Raw genomic sequence first — 20,740 nt, 5'->3', positions numbered from 1 at the left:
GAGAAAAAATTATTTGGTATCTATTGCCTATGGCATGGGAGCATTCAGACTAAGGAGCAGCCAAGGGCTTTTCACAAGTTCTACTAAATATCGCTCTGTTCATTACTTTAATTTCGAAGTTGCGATCTACAAGCTTTTTGAACATTTCTGTTAGCTTTATGAGAAAAACTGCTTGGGGGTTAGATATGCAAAAATAATGTAGGTATTCGTGGTCTAAGGCCATATAAAAAAATAATTGGTTAGCATCCCCTCCCTAACATCAGAGAGGCCACCAACCCGATTTTTTTTCTTTTTGTTTTCTTTACAGAACACTCACAAACTCCATTTAATATAGGTTTGTTTACCACCAGTCAGCACACTAGCCAGATCACTCAATTCTGATTATATTGATCAATTGTGCGTGATTATATAGAAATAATTGCATTATGACAATATTCATAGGTAAAGTTCCTGTTTGCTATAGATGAATTACTTTCTTGTATACAATTTTGGTCTCTATTGTCTTATTCTTTGTTTTGCTGTTTTTCCTTGCGACACTCTTTTTTCATGTTCAACAAGAAAAAAAAAACCTCCCTACCATGAAAATTGATAAAATAAGGATGATAATTAATTTTCAAATTTTACATGGCCTAATATTTTTTGTCTGGTATGTGACAACAGAAAATATAATTTTTTTTCTTTGATCTTTTAGCATTCAGTGAAATAATCAACAAGATTAAAGTAACATAAAATAAAATAATACTTGTTAAATAATAAAGAAAACAAAGTTTCCATTCAATTTTCATTTATTCAACAGCTCAAAATTGTGATTGAATTTAAAATTAAATTGAATTTTTTACAAACTCAGAATATTGTAGATTGCAATAGTGTGGATTGAAAACATATATCTACAAATGATCGAGGCCAAACATATAAAGCAAAATAGTACATTTGAAGATGGTATAGGGTATATGGGTACGATGTTAAACTGCTTTCGGTCAAGCCATCAGCGACTAATGTGACAACCCCATTTTGTGTCTTTCTGAAAATGCTGCAGTACAGTGTCTGGTTTCTAACTGCATGTTTAAAGCCAGGCTCTGGAACAAAACAAAAATTTTTATTCCAAGATCCAAGAAAGTGTGTTTGGCGAAAAACTCATGAACGGTTAATGAGATACAGATTTTTTAATGTTTTAAAACTGGGGGAAAAAAGTTGGAAAAAAGTTATTTACAACTCCCTTATCTGCCAGTTTTTAATTTTGAAACATCTGTATCTCATTAGCGTTCCCGAGTCTTTTTCGCACAACCTCTTTGTGTATTAGAAGAATCAGTTATACAAAATACCAATGAAAATATTTTTCTCCGGAGCCTAGCTTTAATACAACAAAACCCTAAAAAAAAAAATAAAATAAAAAAATAAAATAAAATATTATATATTTACCATATTCATTTTTCCAGCATCAATTTGTGAGGGTAACCCATTGAGCTTTGGAGAGCTGATCATGTCTTGGCTTTCGGTGTAATTACAACTACAAATATATAGTAATTTTAACTTATTATTAACCATTAAAGGTAAATTAACTTTACAAAAAATAAAATAGTTTCGATTTCTAGCAATTTTTAATAGGCAGGTTCACAAGAGCCCTAATATCCGGATTGGTAGCTAACAGTTAGTGCTAACTGTTACCGAGTTCCGGATACGCTAACGGTTAGTGAGCTCTATCGGTTAGCAAGCTGAGAATGTTTCTGTCCTTAACCAATTACACTCACGCATTTCCAATTTCCTATTGGCCAGTAATTCAATCATCATCTTCTTCGTATCTGGATCGGGATTTTCTCGTAAGAACGCACAGCAGCTAACGGTTAGCATAATCCGCATCCTGCTAACCGTTAGGTGCCGTGTGTGTGAACATAGCCATTGTGACCTTTGACACAAGAGATAGTTTCCAAATTGATGTTTCGTGTTTTCTCGGCCCTCTTAGCTATTGTGACATCTCAGAACCAACAACCACTAATTGGACAGGAATCAACATTTACACCTCCCCAGTGTTACTATGGTTCATTAGAGACTCTTGGAGGCGCTCGTCAGTTTGGTCTTACAAAGAACAGTCGTCTGGAATATAATACAAGTTCACTACTACGTAAAATGCAGAAATTGTAAGTAAAATTCTTTCCCTGAACTTAGAGTTTATTATCAAAGTGGATAAATACAGACATGAAGAAAGAATAATGTTTAATTTCAATTTATATTTTGCATAATATTCCAATTGAAAACAGTTTTATTGTCTTGCTTTGTGTGTTTTTTATCAAGTGGCTAAATAAATGAAATGAAATGACCATTTTAAATAAACATAATAATAATTGTTCATGTACCATGAAATGAAGGACCCCTCTTCGTGTAAATGCCAGCTGTCACAAAACGCTGTAGTGATTTAATTGAGTAAATCGAAATGAGTTTTGGGAAAATAATGTTTTTGTTAATATATATTATATATAAGTGCAAGTAGACTACTTGACTAAACTGCAATTTAATAATTTATTATATAGAGAAAAACAAAATTTAAGGACTCTTGTAGTATGGTCAACAGGGAGTATGTTGCTACAGTAAAATGAGGCACTTTGCTACAACTAATTAAGTATAGTCAGTTCACTGGGTTATTGTTTTCAACAAAAGGCAACGGAATGGGCTCACTATATAACGCATTTATTACATCTGAATGATTCTGTTAAAACAGTGATTTCTAATGATTATAATCTAATATTTTACTCATGATACAAACTTCACAGAGGCTGAATTTTTAAATTGAATTTGTTTATGTTCTGCTTTCGTTATGTAATAACATCGATAGATGACGGTAGGTTTAGTGCGTGCCTGTCGCAATGTGCCCCTGGCTTAACCAATTGACATCCCTGTAGTTAAGAATGTTTTATAGATTTTAGACTGAGAAGATTATGGTTTAAAGTAACCAACTTAATATATATATGTCTTGACAACCATCAACATTAAGCAAATTGTTCTCCTTATTCCACCAGTAAGAGAAAGCATATGTGACTGATAGTATTGATTTTTAGTTAATATTACAGCATTAAGCTGCATTTATAAATGAATGTTGTTAAATTAATTAATAGTACCGACCAAGCCGACCAATTACCGTGACAGTTAACGAGCTGGTGTATTGAATGTGTTAAAGACAAGTGCCGCCGATGACCATTCTTTTGTGAGCCGCTTGTCCCCGCAACTCTTTGAACTATTCGTATTTTGAAGGCTGTAGCATTTCATGCACTGCCATTAAAAACAGAGTTGTTATATATAGAGGATATAACATCTGATACTGACCTACAGAAGTAGGACTTTGCAGAGTGGAAACATAATATATGATTTTTCAGTATTACTCTAATAAATAATTGATTTTCTTGTTTAAATGTGCTCTAGGTGTAAAGTCCAAATGAGAAAAAGCTCAGAATAATTTAGTTTTCAGATTTTTTTCATTGAAAAATCTTACCAGTCAATTTAAGAGTACACTTTTAGTTTTCTACTGTACTGTACTAATTTGTTTAAGTCTTTTTTTTTTTCTACTGACTATATTTTTTTCAAATATATTTTGATTTGCAATATGGAACCAGTTATAATTACTGTACTTTAGAATATACAAAAATAGTTTGATATTGACTTAAAGTGAAGTATCTATCATATCTGAACAAAAAAAAAGATTGAAATATACATAATAATATTGACAGTTTTAAAGCCAGGCTCTGAAGGAAAAAAATGTTGATATGTTGTTCAACTAATTTTCCTAAGACACAAAAAGGGTGTTTGACTAAAAAATTGGGAACTATTAATGAGATTTTTGAACATTAAAAAATTGGGGGGGGGGGGTGGTTATGCCCCTTTTTCCCCCAAGTTTTTAAATATTAAAAAATGTGTATCTCATTAACTCTTTCCTCGTTTTTCATCAAACATCATACATTTTTGTGTTCGGTTGTACAACATATGAACATTTCTTTTCCTCTGTAGTCTGGCTTAAAGTACAGCTTTTATATTTTTCTGGAGTGAAATTATTTACAATGTAAAATTTTGCGGAAGGCATTTTGAAATTGTTTGCTGTACTTGGTGTAAATAACAGGATTGAGAGCAGAATTGCTGTAGCCAAGCCACAAGAAAGTGCTCCTCCATGCACGAGGCAGCGAGCAAGAAGTGCAAAATGGTAGAATGAGCGCAGTGAGAAAAAATGGCAACCAACATATTAGAAAGGTTCCCGTAACTATGCAAAGTGTTTTAGTTGCTCGCCTTTCCCTTTGTATTATTAACGAAGTTTTGCTTGTTAACCCTCTTCTGAGCTTCTTCCTTGCTGTTAACTTCCTGACGAGTGACGGAGATGCCATGTCCACTGCATCGTTTTTAAAGGTTCTTGTTGACGTACAGTCGGAAACAGCATCAAGACATGTCTGTCTTCTGCCGTGTATATGTCTCATAGCCTGTCGGAACGTACTCCAATATACAAACAGCATAACTGTCATCGGAATGAAAAAAGCTCCAAACGTTGAAAATATTGTGTAGAATTTATTCTGACTGATCGTGCACTGGTTCGAACTGTTGTACTTTGACCTGAAACCAAGTAGAGACATGACGGATATGACCATGGCAACCAACCAAACCGAGATGATCATTATGACCATGCGTTTTGTCGTCCGCTTCTGAATGTAATTTACATGCTGGGTAATGGCCCAATAGCGATCCAATGCAATTACGCAAAGATTGAGTATGCTAGCTGTGCAACAGAGTACGTCTAACGAAATCCATACATTGCATACTGTCTTCCCAAGCTTCCATTCGTCTGTCATTTCGTACATCAAACTTATAGGCATGACGAGAACTGAAACGAGCAGATCTGATAATGCTAATGATGCGATTAAATAGTTTGCTGGTTGATGTAAGATGGTTTCTTTATAAATAGCCAACAAAACTAAGCAATTTCCCAAGAAAATTAGTAACATCACTGCTGTTAACGCAATGAATATGATAACTTTCACAGCAAAAGTCATGGAAATTTCAGCCAGGGCGTCGTCAGAGAAGATATCTGATGCGTTGGTGTGTTCCTGTCCGTCTGTTAGATTAAACGAGTATAGTATAGATGCCATATTACTTCAGTTATTGAATAGTCTTGTTGATATTTACAGCATTACACCAACTTTTTTCATACCTGATGAGACAAAAATGTTCAATTTAGATTCTTTATTCAAATTTAATATTTTGTTCTTAATTGGAAAGAAATATTCTAAATATTAAAGGAATTAATTTTTGTACATTGAATAAATTAATAAAGATTTTGAAATTTTATGTTCATTCAACTTAACTTTATCAGTTTTGTTATTATGTGGATTGAGTTTCTTTATTAACCGGATTCTTTTACAGATTTGGATTCAATTTATTTGTTTTTATTGAAACACAGAGTTCCCATTAGAACTGATACAGATACAAATCAAATGCAGGACAAAGTAACCAAAGAAACTCAGGTTAAATGCATCACCCAAAACAGTAAAATACATAATTCTATTGGGCTCCAACAAGCCTGAAAAAATAAAAGGATAAAAGATAAAATAGAAAAAGTGATGATCAAGTAAAAGATACCTGGCCATTTTATGTTATTATTTTTTAATTTTTTAGTGAAGGTGAGTATCTTTTAGTGAAGTTAATTAAGATTCAAATTATTTGTATACAGAAGGGAAATAGGTGAAAAACTTCTTTTAAAGACAAGATTAAAATAAAAATTCAATACATTATAAAATATGTAAATAAGGCATGAAAATGGTAAAAGCAGATTAAATTGAACAGAAGAGAGTAATAATCAGGAATTGAAGACAGATGAAAAAAGAAATAATTGAATGACGTCACATGTAGCGAGTGTGCCCTGAATAATGTATAAAACAATAGCAGTTGAATGTTTAAAAAAACACAAAAACAGACAGACAAAACACCCACTATAGAATAATTAAACATTTTAAGAAAGGCAATTTGTAAAATCGAACTGAAATGATGAATTTAAAACAATATCACTGTTGCTGTCACTGCAAGTTAAATTCTAGTAATGTTTATACGAATGATTATAATTGACTCACCTGGCATAAAACGTATTAAAAACAACTGAATTTTCTGCTTTACAATAGTAAATGTAGAAGCGTTTGGTGCAAAGGCTGTGGCTGGGACTCTCAACCTTGAAACCTACGCTGTCCAAGTTGCTTGTGTTTTTAGGCAAGACACTTTTAATCTATTTGTCACTCTCTACCCAGGTGTATAAATGGGTACCAGCATACACTATGCTGTGAAGGTAAAAACAGCTGCCGTGTGGTACAGTCTGGTACAATTGCCAAGGAAAGAGAAACAGGCACTCCAGCCTGTGAAGCCTAGAGCTTCAGATTTTGAACTTTACCTTTACTTACTTTACAGTAAGTTCAGTCGAGTAATAAATAATAAATACATCAAACTGTGTCAGAATTAGATCTAAATGTGCCGCTTGAAATCCCCAGCCATAATCCCATCCCTTTCAATTCGGTTCAACCAGACATTGTTATTCTTAATTGAAAAAAACAAATCAATGGTTTTGAGAGAATTAACTGTTTCACATTATTCTAAAACAAAGCTTAGATAAACCGAAGTTCAAAGCAAACAATGAATACTAGAAACAATGAATTCAAGAATTAAATATATCCTTATTGATGTTACTGTATATCACAATTAAAGCTGGCCGCCATGGCTGCTTGATCAATAAAGCATAATAAGGAAAATCTTGGTCTTCTCTACCACAAGAGAATCAATCAGGTATCATTGTTTTTCTTCCATAAAAAACAGTCCAAAAACAGAATTATGAGCATTAATCTGAAGGCTTGATAAATATAAATAATGCATGAAAGTGGTAAAAGTGGATTAAATTGATCAGATAGAGAGCAATAATCATGAAATTGAAGCCAGATGAAAAAGTATAATATGGCAGTTGTAGCGAGTGTGCCTTGAATAATATTAAAACAATAACAGTTGAAAGTTAAAAAAACACATAAACAGACAGAAAATTACACCCACATACATCCACACAAAATATGCACACAAAACCTAAGAAAACAGCACACACAAAACTTATACATACAGTGGGTTTGGAGACAATTACTCAATCAAAACATCAACTTTTTTTTTTTATTTTTGTTTTACAGTATAAGCAACTTGACCTATTATTGTTTTACTGGAATGTTTAACATTTTTATACCTTTAAAATCGAATGGTTTAAAAACATAAAAAAAGATACAAATTAGATATTCTGTACTTACAAATGTAACAGTAAATGCTCACCCCCTCAGCTATCCTAAAATATACATTTGTTAGCAGAATTTCCACTTGAGAATAATATCACAGGTTAGAAAAACATTTTCAGAATTGAAATAGAAGAATGCTGGAATAAACATTGTATGTAACATGTATGTTAAAAGTAACATGATCTAGAATGCCTCTCTCAACTGATGGTCAACGAGTACTGTAATTAAGCCACTAACAAACTGTTATGTAATCACGAGTGTCGGCTCATTGGTTGATAATTCATCCTCGCTTCAGTTCATCCTTGTAATGCATCGAATCAGAACTGCAAGATTCTATGCGGCATATGTCCAGGAGGCAGGTTGAAGTAAATGTGTGTTGGATGAGGAAGCCAAAACATTTGAGATTGCAGTCTTCATAAGCCACTTCAGTGCATGCAACAACAGATCTGCCATTGCGTAATAATTTACATTTTTGATTTGAATTTCCTTTTACATAAAACCAAAAATGCCTTACTTTTTTATGCTGTCAGCAAAATGATTTAGGTTAAAAAAAAAGTAAGCAATTTGGGTTTCATTTTGTGTAAAAGGAAATCAAATACCTAATGATAAACCGATGAAGTTTTTCAATCAATTTACATTTTTTTATTCATATTTATTTTCAAGTAAAGAACAATAAAACATGCACAAATTCAAGACTAAGAATTGCATTTTAAAAACACCAGTTATTATTTCATAATTAAGATTGTATTTTTTATTGTACAATTTTAATTCTTATTGCATAAGGATTCATTTTTTCTTATTTAAACGTAATATTATATAATTGTTATTTGTTTTAGGCTTGCATATTATAGAAATAGTGTTTGAATAGTTGTGGTCATCATCACTCTACTTATCCTCAATGTTATATATTTTTTGGACCACAATGGAAATAAGTTTGCCTTTATTGTATTTTTATCTAGGAATATTATTTTTGTATTCAGAATTTTAAAAAATAAAATAAAATAGTCATCATCATAATGCAATCATCTTAAACACAATTGATATTATTAAGTATTATTGTTTTCATTTTTTATAACTATCTTCAAAATCATGAAAATTGTGCATGCTTGCTTTTTAAACCCATAATGCTTTTATTATTATGTTTATTTTTTTTATTACTGTTGTTTATATTGTTGCCACTGCCATTGTTATTATGGCTGTTATTATTAATTTATGCCGTAAAGATATTTGCGAATATTTTCATTTATCCAGTAAAAATGTAAATGCTATATGTAATATAAATCAAAAACTGAAGCTTACTAGTAACGTTGAGTAGTGACGTTTCGTCTAGCCTGACCCATTGGATTGGTCACGGGTCAGGTGTGCGATGTAAAGATATTTTCAAAAGAAATTTCAAGTTCAGTAGAGAAACTGAATGATGCATAAATTGACCAGCAATAAATTACCAGTGAATTAAATGAAGATACTCTTATAGAAACTAACATAACCTATACTTTTATTCAACAGAATTGACCTAAAGGTTGAATTTCGAACTGTGAACTTTATGTCTGGAGTTTTAGCCTTCATGCGTTCAGAGGATGATTCCGTTTTCTTTGGATTGTACCTGGTCAATGGGCTTGTTGTTTTCCAATTCGATAACGGAGAGGCAAAGGAGCAGGTGTTAATGGAGACAGTCGTAGATGATGGACTTTGGCATCAGGTTTGTCACTCGCATTCCCACATTTTTTTAAACAAAATACTGTTTAGCCCACTTTCATACTTCTGCACCTGGTGAAAATTTATATCCTGAAAGGACCTTTCTGATTGGCTGCCATGCTACACATTGGCTGCCATGCTACACATACTTGTGTAAGGCGAAAACAAAAAAAAGGTTGGTTGTCCTTCTCCACCCGCCCCTAACTCACTGAAAAAAAATAGGGCGGATAAACAAAAGAACTTAAGAAAAGTTTTTTTTTAGCTCTTTTCTTTACAAATTAAAAAAATATGTGAGTGAATTTAACTTTATTTTTTGCCAGATGCCCTACAAATTAGTCTAAAAGTTGTTGTCTGATATTGCCATTCTAGGCCTCTTTTGGTTATTTTTATTCCATCTGATAAGTATTATATAAAAAAAAATTTAAAAAAAGGGCAAACAAACTCTTTATTTTGTTTGTCCTAATTATACTGTTAATAATTGAAGATAAATAATGATTAATGATATTCTAAATAAAACTAAAGTCTGTGTTATTATATTACATATATATTGCACTATCAAAATAGCAGGTTATTTTTATAGTTGTTTTTGTTTGTTTTATTGCTATTGCGATGCATATTTGCTCTATAACAAATAATAGGTATTTTCGCAACTTTACAAAAATGATAATGAATGCGAATACTTCATAATATCATTATCCGTGTCTAAAACATTCTTGACAATTTGCTGTACGATCTGAATATGATGCTTGATTCATGCAAAAATACGACAGATAAAAAACTACTGAAAACATTTTTTTTTTCAAAATTAACTTGAGCTTATTGCTTCAAATCATTATTCAACTCTGTAAACGCTATGATATAGTTTTCTATGAATAGCGTATCTAAATACTAATACTAATACTAATGCTACTATAGGAAAAAGGTTGTCTAAGCATTTGAGGACGTAACTGTATTTGTTTGCGTTTTTTTTTTTAAAGCTTATGAAAACTCTGTACTATCTCATTTTACTTTTATTGTTAGATTATTGTGAACAGAAATCGCCGTACATGCACATTGACTGTAGATGGGAAGCCAGAGCGTGTCAAAGCAAAAACATGGACTAATTACAAAATGAAACTTCAACCGCCATTGTACATTGGAGGAATTCCTGACAAGGCTAGTACCAGATTATTGTCACAAGTAAGTATAAATCATTCCAAATTTTTAAATTTAAATGTCATCTCAAGTCTTCTGCCCCAGGGGGGGCAGTAGACACTTTGTTGTCGCCTGGCAGTTGACCTTGTAAGAGTAAATCCGGTGGAGGAAGGATGGGATGGGTCATGAGCTAAAGTTTATTGGGAGCGTGTGTCTATGCCCTGCAGTATACTGCCTTACTGTAGTCTTTTCACTAATACAGTATCCACATAGGATTCGGTTATCAGGAAATGCGAGGTGTTGTATTTTTTTAATGACTTTTGTACAGTAAAAAGTACCTGACACATGACCAATCATGCTTCTCCATCGGAATTACCCTTTCAGCCATCTTTAACTGCCAGACGATTACATACTGTAGTGTCTTCACCACCCCCCCCCCTCTTTTTTATTTCCTATTTACATTTGTTTGTGCTTGAAGTTTCTTGTAAATTTTCCTCAGGGAAGGGATAATGCAACGTAAGAAGCAAAACTAAGAGTAACTACTCTGTTTATCCATTATTTATAACCACTTTAAACAGTATTTGTTATCTATTACTGTTATTTATTTTTGTATATTTTATAAAAAGCAAATTAAAACCAGATAGGGAAAAACAGGCATGCAAACAAAATGCAAAAACGCAGGAGTCATCCATCCATCACTTACTCAGTTGCTTTGATGGGCCTCTATATTATAGAGTTGCTCTGTCATGTTTTGTGTTCTTTGGCATTCTTCAGGATTTCAATCCCTTGCTGTGCATTTCGCTTGTGTCCAAGACACTTTATTTGCATTGCTTCTCTCCATCAAGGAGTATAAATGGTTGGGTACCTTGTGGGGTTACCTGAACCTGCGCTGATTACAGCGGCAACATTTCAGCATGTAGAACTAAAAGGCGCTATATAAATGGATGGATGGATAGATTTATTCGGTGTGAACACAAAGGATACAGTAGATAACCAACGAAAGTCTGAAGAAGTCTATTTCCAGTGGGGGCCTTCTGGTGGTGATTGGGCAGACAATCCCGAACTGTTTTCCAAATAGTGTACTGCATTCTTTAACATGCAGACTGGCCATAATGCACACATAATCATGCTTTAACATCTCATCCGAAAGACGGTGCACTATCATGACTTGCATTTCTGCCCTCCAGCCGAAACACAGGGAGAGCAGCGATGGGAATTAAACCGGAGACCAGAGATATCCACGGTTCAGCACACACACATTGGCTACCACCAGTTTAGCCGACTGAGCTAAGCTGCTCTATTAAAATAACCGAATAAATAAAGATTAGAAATCCCTGATTTGTTAATTTTTATCTTCTCTTAGGTTCCCACTACCTTCAATGGATGTATACGGAAATTTGAGTTGAATTATACTCCATTAGATCTAGCTGCCATCAATAAAAGTTATCATGTTTCCAGCTGTTTCACGCCAACGGAACAGCCCCCGTCGTATCATTTTCTTGGACAAGGGTTTGCTGCCTATCGTAAGTTCTGCATTATAATCTTGTGTAAAATAATTTATAATACGTAACAATATTATTTCTTAATTGTATAGAATAGAGAACATGTATATTAAATCACAAAGGGTTTGGCACAGTGGAAATGATTTGGTTTCCAAACCTCAAGGTTGAGGTCTGTATTTGTATACCATCCAATATTCAACATGATAATGTTTATATATCACTGCTATTTTCTGTTCTTTGCAGAAGAAAATTTTCGAGTTGGTGAACATTTTGAAATGGTTTTGCAGTTCAAGACAAATAAGAGTTCTGGAGTTCTTCTATTTGCAAATAGTGATGTCAACAGTGATATGCTGCTGTTAGAACTACATAATGGAACGGTATGTATTAGCCTCTATATCACAGTTCTTGATGTTGATCAGTGGCATAAGCCCACGTCAGTTATAAATCCACCCCCCCCCCACCCACAACCAATTTCATATACCAGCAATTCCCCTGGTAAAGGCCTAGTGTGTAATTTGCTAAGCTGCCTATTAAAGAAAATAGTTATAAACTGACATTGAATTGGCCAAGGATTGTGGAAAATTTGCCCTTTGATTGACAATTTTATTCACAAATAGAGGATTTCCCATGTATGTTCCAACCCCCCCCCCCCAGCCTGAACCCCAAAAATAAATCAGTCCATTTTCATGTTCTAGGGGGAAGGGGAATAATTAATGTTACTTTATGTAAACATTGTATCATTAAAAAGGTACACTTTCTCCATCAAAAGGCTTCTACGAATAGGAATGGCCTGATCAAAACATGAAATCTTGTTGACCAAACAAAAGGGTCTTTGTAATGTGATATTAAATACAAAATATGTTTGATAACTAGCTGCATGCCACCTAGAGAAAGCAGTTACCATTTTACTTCTTTTGGTTGTACTGATCATTAATAAGACAAAACACGGTGATCAGTTATTATGTGTTGATTGTCTGCACTAAAACCATCATTATATGATTACATTAGTAGTAACCTTCAGGTGAAGTAATCATTATTGATGCATACAACTCTTATACATTTACATTATAAAATGAATAATAAACTCTGCTTTAATTTTTGTTATCTTCATCGTGAGATTGATTTTAGTAATTATAGAGAAACATGTCCAATTACAATATTGACCCTGAGCTAGAATGATTGTCTCCATATGATGATTACCACTGATGCATCGCATTTTTATAGACTTTACAAATTATAGACCTTTACATCATTATCTTCGATCTTTTATGCCAAATAGGATTTTAATCAAGGCCTTTGGCCCTTTTAACATCATAAATCTTAATTAATATTAAGTGAGTGTTTCTTAGTTTTTTATTTGGTTTATTTGGTAGCAGAGACTCTTGTAGCACATTGCTTATAAGCCCCTCATGCATGGGCCTTTAATATAATATGTAATATTGTAAAGATGCAGATGGTCCCGTTTGAGCCATTGCGAGTAATTAGTAATGTTTTAAACAGATTCATAGATTCAGTAATATATAGAATATATTATCATTTACAGTAATAAAATGTGGATGCAACAAACTGATTCTAGTCCTTAGTTCATTAATGTTTGTAGTAATCACATCACAGTTCATATGAAAGATAATTAAGTTTCTGATAGTAATTAACTCATGCCAATTTCTGTAAAACAATCAACTAATGTCTCTTCTAAAGAAAATATAACAAAAATTTGAATCGTTACATCATTTAATTAATCTTTTTTAATTCATATTTTTTACTGATGGCGAACTTCCTTGGCTTCTTATCTGCAATCACCATATTATAGAACATATTTATCAGCGTCGAATCGGGGGGTTGTACAACATCTACTCCCTTTTCCCACTTTTATGCTAATTTCATAATATTACGATGTTATTTTTTATTTATATTTTTTTTCGTTTATTTTTAGATAATTTTCAAGGTTGATAACGGACAGAATCTGATATCCTTGACCTTTACATCCGACTCTGTACTATGCGACTTCAAGTGGCACAAACTACACATCATTAAAAATGGTGTCCAGTTGTATCTTGATGTTGATGATAGCGATAGACCGCATGAGTTTACCGGTACAGGAACCACAACCAGCACCGATACTACCAGTCCGTTATATTTTGGTGGTGTACCAAGTAGGTTAATTTAACTTCTTTTTAGACTCTTTTTAAATTTTTTTCATTTAGTTTTCTTTAAAATATAGTTGTATTTAATTTTGGCTTCTGTTTTAAATTTAAGCAGCATAACTTATGTTTTGACATGCAAACACTGTTAATATATTTGGTCTGTATAGTTGGTCTGAATTGCTTTAGTTTTACATGAAGTGCAATGATTGAAGTGGAGTTGAATAGCTTGGTGGTTGAGATGCTTGCCTTCCAATCCCAGGGTCCTGGGTTCAATTCCTGTTCTCCACTCTCTAGGCCTCATTATGAGTCATAACTTAAGTTGAGCATAGTGTTTTGTTTCGTTTGCCTATGCCTTGAGTCTAAAACTTAAATGATGAATCCATACTATTAAATCGTATCTATTTTCAGGTTCATTACAAGAAAAATTAGGACTCTCACCAACAATGGGTTTCACTGGCTGCTTCAAGAATATTCTACTGAATAGTAAAGATGCTGTTGATGATCCTGTTGATCTATCCATGGCATACAAGCTGGACCATGTCATACTAGGAGTCTGTCCTCAAGGTTGAAAGTAACAAGAAGTTTCATTGGCTACTAATTTAAAAGTATTTATTCAGAGATTGCTACAATCAACCAACCTGGAATAGTGTTCTTTGAATACATACCAACTGGACCATGTCAAACCAGGAATCTGTTCACAAGGTTGAAAGTAACAAGGAGTTTCATTGGCTACTAATTTAAAAGTATTTATTTAGAGATTGCTACAATCAACCAACCAGGAATTGTTCGCTTAATACATACCAACTGGACCATGTCATGCTAGTAATATATCCACAAAGTACCAGAGAATTTCATTTACTACTAATTTGAAAGTATTTATTCACAGATTGCTACAATCAGCGAATCAGGAATAGTGTTCCCTTAATATACTGTTTCTAATGGTGTTTTACGGTACTATTTTGGTGAACATATATATACGGTCATTGTTGTTGATTGCCTTCAGTGTATTTCGTTACGCACAATGTTGTATGATATAGAGAGATAAATTTTCCCCTTTACCTTCATGCCCTACTAGACTACTAGATACACCACTGGTTGTGTAGTGTATCTGATAACCGCAAACATTTTAAAATCAATCTGGTTTCCATCTCACATAAATGAAGGATGTGTATTCAGAGGAATTCTTTTTATAATTAGCCGAGACTTTTTTTTTTATACCTTGTTTAGTTTTTTCTTACACCCTCCACTGCCTTGAAATCTCCAAAGATAAGATATGTATACTTTTTTCCTAATTATATAAATTTGAAGCATTTAGCCATCCTATTTTACATTCACCAATAAAATTTTATTTTTATTTTCTCCTCCATTTAGATGTTTTTGTCAGAACTATTTGCCAAATAAGAAAACAAGATTTTATTTTTATTCCGCCCTCCTTTGAGGATCTTTAAAAAAATAAGTGCGCAGAACAAGGAATAAAATAATTTTAGCCTTAGGATGGAAGTCCACTAGGATATGAAGCAATGTTGCAAGGTTTGAATGCTGTAGCAATTCATACAAATGCGTATTTTTTAAATGTGAAGGGTTTCCTAATTTCAAAATTCAGACTGTGAACTGATTAGGTGCATAGCATTAATTGTGAGCTGGATAATTTTCTTACATAACTTCCCGATTTTTGTGTTTGATTAAAATTTAATCAGTACTTAAACTTTAACAACAGCATTTAATTTTTTAAATCAATGTATTGAATCAAGTCACGTTGCAACCACTTTTTGATTGATGCTTCATAAGGGAAATAAAAGTATCATTGATGAGCACAGTAAAGGTAACATAGGACAACATTTAAAAGATCATGATATTAGTGCTACTGAAACTGTTAATTATTTCAAGGTTTTATCCAAGTTCAAATCCAAGTTTGATTGCTTAATTAAAGAAATGCTTTGGATCAAAGAACTGAAACCTACACTTAACAAACAAACTGATTCAGTCAAAGCCAAACTGTTTATCTAGTTAATCTGCTAAGAAGGGCTAATTATTGCTTAGCTCCACTGTGGCTCCACACAGTAGGCCCTATTGATATGTAAATTAATTACTTACTTCCTATCACGGCTTGGTATTTTTGTTTTTAATTTTTTCAATTTACTTGATCTTGAGAATGGTTCCATGATGAACTCGAAACGTCGATCTTTCTTGTCATTAAATTTTGTTTTGAAAAAAGTATCATAATATAATTAAAGCTAACAATTAATTCTGTGGACCTTAGCAGCTTGTAATGTAGCGAGTCCTGCTGAGAAACTGTAACCCTCCAGCACTCAGGTGCTGTAGACAGTTCAATTTATTGAGTACTTTCATCTGAAAGATGACAATAGAAAACTTGCCATCATACAAATTATGGACCTTTTCAGCTTGACGTCATATTTGACTGTCACAGATGTTGGTGACAAAACATTGATAATCCTGATTTTCTTAAAGAATAATTAATGTTTTGCTGTTTTATAACTTTTTGTATTTATTTAATTTTAAGAAATTGTAAATATATATTGTATTTTCTGGTGTAGCTAACAAGTTTTAAAAAAGTAATTTGATAGTAAATATGCTTATAGAGATTTTATCAGAGAGCTTTCACGATGAAAATTATTTGTGATTTTAATAGCTTGTTACATTTTACTGTTTTAAAGATGCTCTGAAATTTAAAAATGAAAACCTTCATACATGTCTTTCAACATATTTTTATAACAAAATTTGGCACTGTTAAGACACTCGTCCTACAACAATGTCACATGGTACAGTCAGTAGCAACCTTAAATTAATAATTGGACTATCATGATGTGTAATTAGATCATTCTCTATTTCTAAGCCTATTAAGTCAACTGATTGATATACTGCGTATTCACAGTTTGGCATAACAGCTAAGAGCTCTCACCAGCTAAATCCAGGGGCCATGGGCCTTTAAGGGCCCAGGATATATTATCTTTTTTGCCAGCGGGGTGTTTTTAAGGAGCACTAAACATGTAAAAGAAGCCACCATAATGCTCCATTAAAACATCAAAAGTCGGGGTCTTACCGGGCAGTAGGGCCCCCGAAGAACCGGTAGCTAGGGGTCCTAGTTGCGCCACTATACATGAACATGTTGCTTCACTGTCACAAAGTTCATGATGCTAAATTAAAGTATGGGCTCATATTAAATGATCATTGCATCAAATCGTGTGTCTGCCACTTTAAAATAACGGAATAAAGCTTGTAAATTAAAGGTATACTGTCTGTTGGGCTAAGAATGTTAATACAATTTGTAATTAGGAAGGAAGGACAAACAATATTTTCTTTGCCAATTTAACAGATGCATAAATAGTACCATATCCTTACTTTAGGATCCTAGACCCATGGTTAATAATCATTCAACGATTTTCTTGTAAAAATGTAGAAATTAGCTGAAACTGAATTTTCCAATTCTGGGTCTCAATGAAAGTTGATTTAAATATACAACGCTCTATTAATTTTTGAGTGATTTTCTTTAAGATTTTGAATTAATCTGGATTATCAGAACATGTTAAATAGATGTAAAAAAACTGAAGATAAAGTTTTGTGTAAATTTATTCTGTAATATATATTGATGTGACAATTATTGTAAACTATAAATGTGGAACTATTAGAGAAAAGATCAGTATTATGACAATTGCATAAATAATTGGAAAAACAATATTTTAATTGCTTTGGCTAGAGTTCCGGTACCAGACCTAGCCATAGTGTATTTTTATTCCAGTTTACAAATTACTAGCATTATGTATGTACTCTTGAAAAATAAGAATTAGCTGGTTTATTCAATAAATGGGGTATGTCAACCACAAATTGTGCTTTATTAAGACAGAAAAAATTATTTTCTAAACTTATAATTTTGACACATTCTTTAACAAACACGTTTTTGGTAGTTGAAAGTAAGCAAATCAAATGTTGTATTTATAAAGAAAAAATGCTTGTTCAAAAACAGCTATAAATTATTAATTTACATTTCTAAAAAATGTATAACAATTGAGAAAAAGAAACTGTTATTCATCTTGTTTTATGCAGTTATTTGACTATGTTGCTGGTTCCATTCCAATCTGTATTCTATATTGCTAAATGTTCATTAAGCACTAAATTTATATTAATTATTTTTATTTGTTTATTTAATTTTATTTAGATTTGTCTAGATTGTCTTTCAAATCTCTACAATTATGTTTGAAAGAACAGGAAATAAAAGTGTTGTGTTTTTCCACACTCATGTTTAATATGACAGACATCTGTGATTTGCCAATATAATGATATATCATATCCATATATGGGAAATATGATGTCATATCACATCCATAGATATGCAATATGATGATATATCACATCCATACATAGGTCATATGATGATATATCACACCCATATATGTACAATATGATGTCATATCACACCACATCCATATACTGTATATGCAATATGATGTCACATCACATCCATATATGCAATATGATGTTATATCACATCCATATATGGGAAATATGATGATATAATATTACATCTATATATGTGCATATCACAGTTATCACATAAAACATAATCAGAAGACAAGAAAACGTTTCAAAATCAAACATTAAAATGGTTAATGAATGGAAGTTGAAAGATTGTTTCCAGGGTTGTGGTAGAGTTAAGTCTATACAGAAATGGGTTGGAGGTTTGCATGGTCATCTGTACCAGCGAACACCTGTTCGGTGGTAAAGATAAGGGACTAGATAATAATTAGTATTGTTATTATAAGGAGATAGGCGTGGTTGATCAGAATATGTGTGTTCATGTATTCTGGCGGATTTTTGTTTGTTTGTTTGTTTTTTTTTTTTTTTTGAACCAGTAACTGCTTAAGGAATTTCAAAGATGTAAATAGAAGCGTTCTCAGGGCTTTTGGCACACAGACTTTGAGTCTTCTAAATTATTTATGACATTGAATTTCTACTATGCATGACAATTTGTTTTGTAATGAATAAATGTGACAGGGTCATAATGGAGAGGATATTGTATGTTGTATTCTGTATCTATCACAAAGTGATGAAGTGTATTATTACATTATTTGTTTTCTATTTATTTAGAAGGAACAGTGGTGTATCTACGAGGTGTGCGGGAGGTTAACACTTCCCCCTTCCCCACCCCCAAATAACCTGGATGCGTCGCAAATCTGGTTCCCGGCGTCGCGACTAATGACCCATGGCTTTGGAAGCCTATGTTGAAACTCAAATACGCTAATTTTATGTCCATGAAGATTCATAAATCATTAAACATAATCTTACCACTGCATTTCAGACTTTATGTAACTAATGAAATAATGGAACGAGATAACATGCAACAGGCAACTTAATTTCTTTAAGTGGGTTTTTTTTTTTTTTTTTTTTTATTAAAAAAAAATAGCAACTGGAAACATAAGCAAGACAGTGTTTATTATTAATTATTATCATTATTATTATTATTATTATTTGTTAAATATCCTACACCTGTCTCTTATACACATCTACAGAAATGGGTTGGAGGTTTGCATGGTCATCTGTACCAGCGAACACCTGTTCGGTGGTAAAGATAAGGGACTAGATAATAATTAGTATTGTTATTATAAGGAGATAGGCGTGGTTGATCAGAATATGTGTGTTCATGTATTCTGGCGGATTTTTGTTTGTTTGTTTGTTTTTTTTTTTTTTTTGAACCAGTAACTGCTTAAGGAATTTCAAAGATGTAAATAGAAGCGTTCTCAGGGCTTTTGGCACACAGACTTTGAGTCTTCTAAATTATTTATGACATTGAATTTCTACTATGCATGACAATTTGTTTTGTAATGAATAAATGTGACAGGGTCATAATGGAGAGGATATTGTATGTTGTATTCTGTATCTATCACAAAGTGATGAAGTGTATTATTACATTATTTGTTTTCTATTTATTTAGAAGGAACAGTGGTGTATCTACGAGGTGTGCGGGAGGTTAACCCTTCCCCCTTCCCCACTCCCAAATAACCTGGATGCGTCGCAAATCTGGTTCCCGGCGTCGCGACTAATGACCCATGGCTTTGGAAGCCTATGTTGAAACTCAAAAACGCTAATTTTATGTCCATGAAGATTCATAAATCATTAAACATAATCTTACCACTGCATTTCAGACTTTATGTAACTAAAGAAATAATGGAACGAGATAACATGCAACAGGCAACATAATTTCTTTTAGTGGGTTTTTTTTTTATCAAAACTAATCGCGACCTTCCAGGGGCGGATCCAGTAGCCCCCTCCCCACCCCGGTTTTGCCACTAAATTTTAAAATTTCAATGCATATATTGAAATTAGCGCTACTCACTTATCTATTCTAAGTATGTTGTGCAATGCAGAGTTCTAGTAGAAAGTGACGAACACAGAAAAGAAAAGACAAGCGTAAAGCTCAGTATATCAGTCATCAAATCTTGTAAGTATCACCATTTAATTACTAACAGGCCGCAACAATTAAAATACAGTAATTACTAGCCAATCAAATAGTCTACAATTTTAAAATTATTATAATTAATGCAACATTCACACAGGAATCTGACTGGAATTGCAACATGTATCGGAGACTGACATCCGATATGAAACTGAGATTGACTGGAATTGCAACATGTATCGGAGACTGACATCCCATGCCATATCTTACATAGCAATATTTTACAAATTAAAATTAAATTAACAAATCAAATTAATTAAAAGTATCTGCGGAAGAACAATTCTCAACAAGTTTTTAAGATGGATAAAAATAGAAATACAAACTGTCATATGTTTTACTACAAATTTACCTTAAACACCATATGGTGTACCAACAGTTTTATAATTTTTTAAATGATACTCGCCTTGCAAACCTTCATAAACTTCAAAGAAATATAATATTAATGTTGTATAACTTTACTCTAAAACTTTGAATTTATGTATGTATTGTTGTTTTGTAATATTTTTATTTTGAAAT

The 20,740-nt window shown here is 32.7% G+C and overlaps 2 protein-coding genes and 1 long non-coding RNA gene across 6 annotated transcripts in view; 2 read left to right on the top strand and 1 right to left on the bottom strand.

Moving 5' to 3' along the window:
* The window catches only part of LOC117107622 (laminin subunit alpha-2-like), a 137,024-nt gene extending 121,333 nt beyond the window's left edge, over positions 1-15,691 (top strand). The window contains exons 57-62 of the mRNA XM_033249331.1: positions 8,787-8,979; positions 9,996-10,154; positions 11,473-11,632; positions 11,855-11,988; positions 13,545-13,764; positions 14,164-15,691. Of these exons, the coding sequence (XP_033105222.1) occupies positions 8,787-8,979; positions 9,996-10,154; positions 11,473-11,632; positions 11,855-11,988; positions 13,545-13,764; positions 14,164-14,324 (1,027 nt within the window). The 3' untranslated portion in view covers positions 14,325-15,691. The remainder of the gene's footprint in view (positions 1-8,786; positions 8,980-9,995; positions 10,155-11,472; positions 11,633-11,854; positions 11,989-13,544; positions 13,765-14,163) is intronic.
* On the bottom strand, positions 3,821-7,485 carry LOC117107616 (5-hydroxytryptamine receptor 1A-like). 4 transcript variants are annotated; one of them, XM_033249317.1, is made up of 3 exons: positions 7,296-7,485; positions 6,096-6,549; positions 3,822-5,179 (listed from the first exon to the last, which is right to left on the bottom strand). In XM_033249317.1, exon 3 carries the CDS (start codon positions 5,115-5,117, stop codon positions 4,035-4,037), a length of 1,083 nt encoding a protein of 360 aa, XP_033105208.1. In that variant the 5' UTR covers positions 5,118-5,179; positions 6,096-6,549; positions 7,296-7,485; the 3' UTR covers positions 3,822-4,034. The 4 variants fall into 4 exon arrangements, with proteins under 4 accessions (XP_033105211.1, XP_033105208.1, XP_033105210.1 ...); XM_033249319.1 differs by having other exon boundaries at positions 6,096-6,296; XM_033249320.1 differs by lacking the exon at positions 6,096-6,549 and having other exon boundaries at positions 3,821-5,179; positions 7,318-7,485.
* A 171-nt stretch (positions 15,692-15,862) lies between the features above and the next one.
* LOC117107672 lies at positions 15,863-19,621 on the top strand. Its single transcript, XR_004445274.1, has 2 exons — positions 15,863-18,449; positions 19,294-19,621. It is a non-coding gene; the product is annotated as an uncharacterized LOC117107672 (long non-coding RNA).
* Positions 19,622-20,740: the final 1,119 nt, after the last annotated feature.

This window comes from Anneissia japonica, unplaced genomic scaffold, assembly GCF_011630105.1.
Source record: "Anneissia japonica isolate Jap-2015-1 unplaced genomic scaffold, ASM1163010v1 scaffold5330_len1712360_cov203, whole genome shotgun sequence".
NCBI classification, from domain to species: domain Eukaryota; kingdom Metazoa; phylum Echinodermata; class Crinoidea; order Comatulida; family Comatulidae; genus Anneissia; species Anneissia japonica.
The sequence above is the reverse complement of the archived record's forward strand: the minus strand, read 5'-3'. Positions and strand labels throughout refer to the sequence as shown.

Excerpts from the sequence above, each read along its gene's own strand:
- LOC117107616 (XM_033249320.1), bottom strand. The coding sequence starts at position 5,117 with ATGGCATCTATACTATACTCGTTTAATCTAACAGACGGACAGGAACAC.